At 38.1% G+C, this 3,267-nt stretch overlaps 1 gene segment (V, D, J or C); it reads left to right on the top strand.

The window, feature by feature from the left end:
- Positions 1–1,519: 1,519 nt before the first annotated feature.
- On the top strand, positions 1,520–2,259 carry LOC108516111 (T-cell receptor alpha chain V region 2B4-like). The segment is given in 2 exon segments: positions 1,520–1,709; positions 1,877–2,259. Coding segments are annotated over 2 exon segments (435 nt in total).
- The last annotated feature ends 1,008 nt before the right edge of the window (positions 2,260–3,267 follow it).

The raw sequence follows: 3,267 nt of genomic DNA, 5'->3' as shown, positions 1-3,267 counted from the left end.
GAGATAACTGAAGATCCTTAGAATGGAGAAATTTCATATATGTAAAAACACACATTATATAAATATATATTTATGTATTGAGTTGAGATTCTTAATCATAGCTGTCTGAAAATATTTAAGAGTGTGAGATGTTAATAAATAATTAGATTTAGTCTCTATAACTCCAGGAGACTAGAGAGTACAAATCACAGGAAAGGGGCTTTCCTCCTAGAAATGAGACAGTCTTGGTTTCCCAGGTAGCATTTCTCATGATCAGTATTTTACTGTTAGTTTTCTATTTGTACTATTCCACTAATAGACACAGGAAATATGTAGCCTTCCATCAATTTATTCTTACAGAAGTAATTTTAAAATATCAAAAATTAAAGTAGATTAGAAAGGTTTTTTTTTTTTTTGGTAGAAAGAGATAAACCTGGAAATATACAGGACTGAAGGACTTTCTCAATATCTTGGAGAAAAACATTATGGTGGAGTTTGGGAGAAAAATGATAGATATGGAATCTGTGCCAGCAATGGCTGAGGCAACAGCAGTTCATGACAGAAGTGTTGGCTCGTACTTTAGAGGAAATTCCTCTAAAGATATGAGTCAGTCACTGTATTTAAGGACATATCATATTGATATCATCCACTTTGATATGAAAAAATAAAATTATTTCAACAATAAAGTTACATATGGTTACATTTTTTGAATCTGCAGCCTGATGTTTTTTGAGAATTTCTTCTTGTTTTTTTCAACGCTTTGCAGAAAGCAAGACACATAGCAATAGGAAAAGACTTCTTAAAATATGCCAGATTTCTCCTTGCAAACCAGCCCAGTCAGTGGGTCAAACTATTCCTATTGTTGGAGTATTAATAACTCATGGAACTTGTCCCCCTCCTCCTTTATCATTGTACTTTAATTTTTTACTTTTTATTAAAGCCATCTTTACTGAAGAAATATTCAACACTTTGATTGTTGGTGCTATCAATTCTCTGGGAATAGCAAGGTCATGGCCAAGACCTGGCTTGGAGAAGCAGAACCTGAGATAACATGCACTTGAAATATTGAGCGGTCCTCTCTCTTTTGCTCTGATCTTTGGCTTACATATTGCTTAAAGAAAGAGTTTTTCTCCATAACCAACAAGTCATGATGGTAGACTTAACCTAAAAGGAAGGCATTATTTTTTCTTTGTTTATGTATTTTCTTAATTTCAAGCATATAAACTCAGCCCATCATTGAATAAACATCAACAGCATCTACTTCTTTATAATTTATGAATAGTGAATTAGTAGTGTGCATAATCATAGAGTTAGATCTCTGCATTCTTACTATGCATTTAATCTCTGATTGAACACCCAGTTTGTTTGACTCATTGCTGCTTTTGTGCACCTGAGTGCCTCATAGGGTTAGAGAAAAACATTCAACCAGCAAGTTCAGTAGTTAGGGATGTGACCACAAGATGGTAGTGCTCCTCTGCTGAGGCAGAATAGAGGGTTCATTTAGCGTGCCCTGAATGAATAGGTTCATGGTAGAAGCAGAGCCTTTTTCTTATTGGTTGGGTACACAACGTGAGAAACCCCTATGGTTGTTAGAGGAGAGAAGGGACAACCTGATGATAGAAGTAACTCTTATAACTGGAGGTTGCAGGTCAATGACTGATCTTAATTGGGAAGAACAATGATGACATCCATTCGAGCTGTATTTATATTCTTGTGGCTGCAGCTGGACTGTGAGTGGAGGGTATTTGGGTAACAGAGTATATTAGTGAATATTCTTTAGAAGTTCAAAGTGGAGACTTGTTTTATTCAGGTTTCCTCTCTTTAGTATGAAAAATAATTCTAGAGAGTAATGACCTAACAATCCCTCTTTTTTCTCTGATTTTTTCTTTCTGCATAGCGGTGAATGGAGAGAATGTGGAGCAGCATCCTTCAATCCTGAGTGTCCAGGAGGGAGACAGCTCTGTTATCAAGTGTACTTATTCAGACAGTGCCTCAAACTACTTCCCTTGGTATAAGCAAGAACTTGGAAAAGGACCTCAGCTCATTATAGACATTCGTTCAAATGTGCATGAAAAGAAAGACCAAAGAATTACTGTTTTATTGAACAAGACAGCCAAACATTTCTCCCTGCACATCACAGAGACCCAACCTGGAGACTCAGCTGTCTACTTCTGCGCAGCAAGTACACATTGCTTCCCAGGCACCTGCTACCCGTACACAAACCTGAGACTGGAGCTGAAGCTGCAACCCCTTTCCTTTGTCATAGACCTTCAAGTATAGCATTTGTCATATTGTTTGTTTGCAAGTTGAAACTAACATATTGACATTAAAAGCATATAATGAAAAGGTTAGGTTCAAGGTGACATGGAAAGGTTTAGGGCATTTTGTTGGCTGATTGTTGCCTAATGAATTCTTTTTTCTAACATTTATATTATTGTATATGTTTAAGGTATGCAACATGATGTTTTGACATACATAGTAAAAAATGAAGAGTCAGATGAAGAGATGTCTAGGGCAAGGTGTAGGGGAGGGGATGCCGAGCTTCCATGTCTTCTCTGGCTGTGCCTTCCTCCAGGCACCTCCATGTGTTCATTCAGCAATCAGAAGGCTCTGCTCAGTAGATTCTTACAGGAAATCATTTAAAAATCTAGACCTTAAAGATGACTTTACATTTTCCTATCAATTCAGACTCCTCTGCTATAAATAACCCCTTAATATCAATATCACAATCCCTATTATGAATGAACTTTTCACTCTTGTCTTTTGAAAATCATTTTAGTTATTTGTTCTGATGGTAAAGTATTACATGACAAATATAGAAAATATGTAAAAGGCCAGGCAAGGTGGCTCATGCCTGTAATCTCAGCACTTTGGGAGGCCAAGGAGGGTGGATCACAAGGTCAGGAGTTCAAGACCAGCCTGGTCAAGATGTTGAAAACCGGTTTCTACTAAAAATACAAAAATTAGGCCGGATGCGGTGGCTCATACCTGTAATCCCAGCACTCTGGGAGTCTGAGGCAGGAGGGTCTCGGGAGTTTGAGAGCAGCCTGGCCAACATGGTGAAACCCCATCTCTACCAAACATACAAAAAATTAGCTGGGCATGGTGCTATGCGCCTGTAATCCCAGTTACTTGGGAGGCTGAGGCAGGAGAATGGCTTGAACCTAGTAGGCGGACGTTGCAGTGAGCCAAGATTGCGCCACTGCACTCCGGCTGGGGCGACAGAGCGAGACTCCATCTCAAAAAAAAAAAAAGAAAAAAATGTAAAAAACATAAAATATGAAATTC

Source organism: Rhinopithecus bieti, unplaced genomic scaffold (genome assembly GCF_001698545.2).
Source record: "Rhinopithecus bieti isolate Rb0 unplaced genomic scaffold, ASM169854v2 scaffold_34943, whole genome shotgun sequence".
Taxonomy (NCBI): Eukaryota; Metazoa; Chordata; class Mammalia; order Primates; family Cercopithecidae; genus Rhinopithecus; species Rhinopithecus bieti.
The sequence above is the reverse complement of the archived record's forward strand: the minus strand, read 5'-3'. Positions and strand labels throughout refer to the sequence as shown.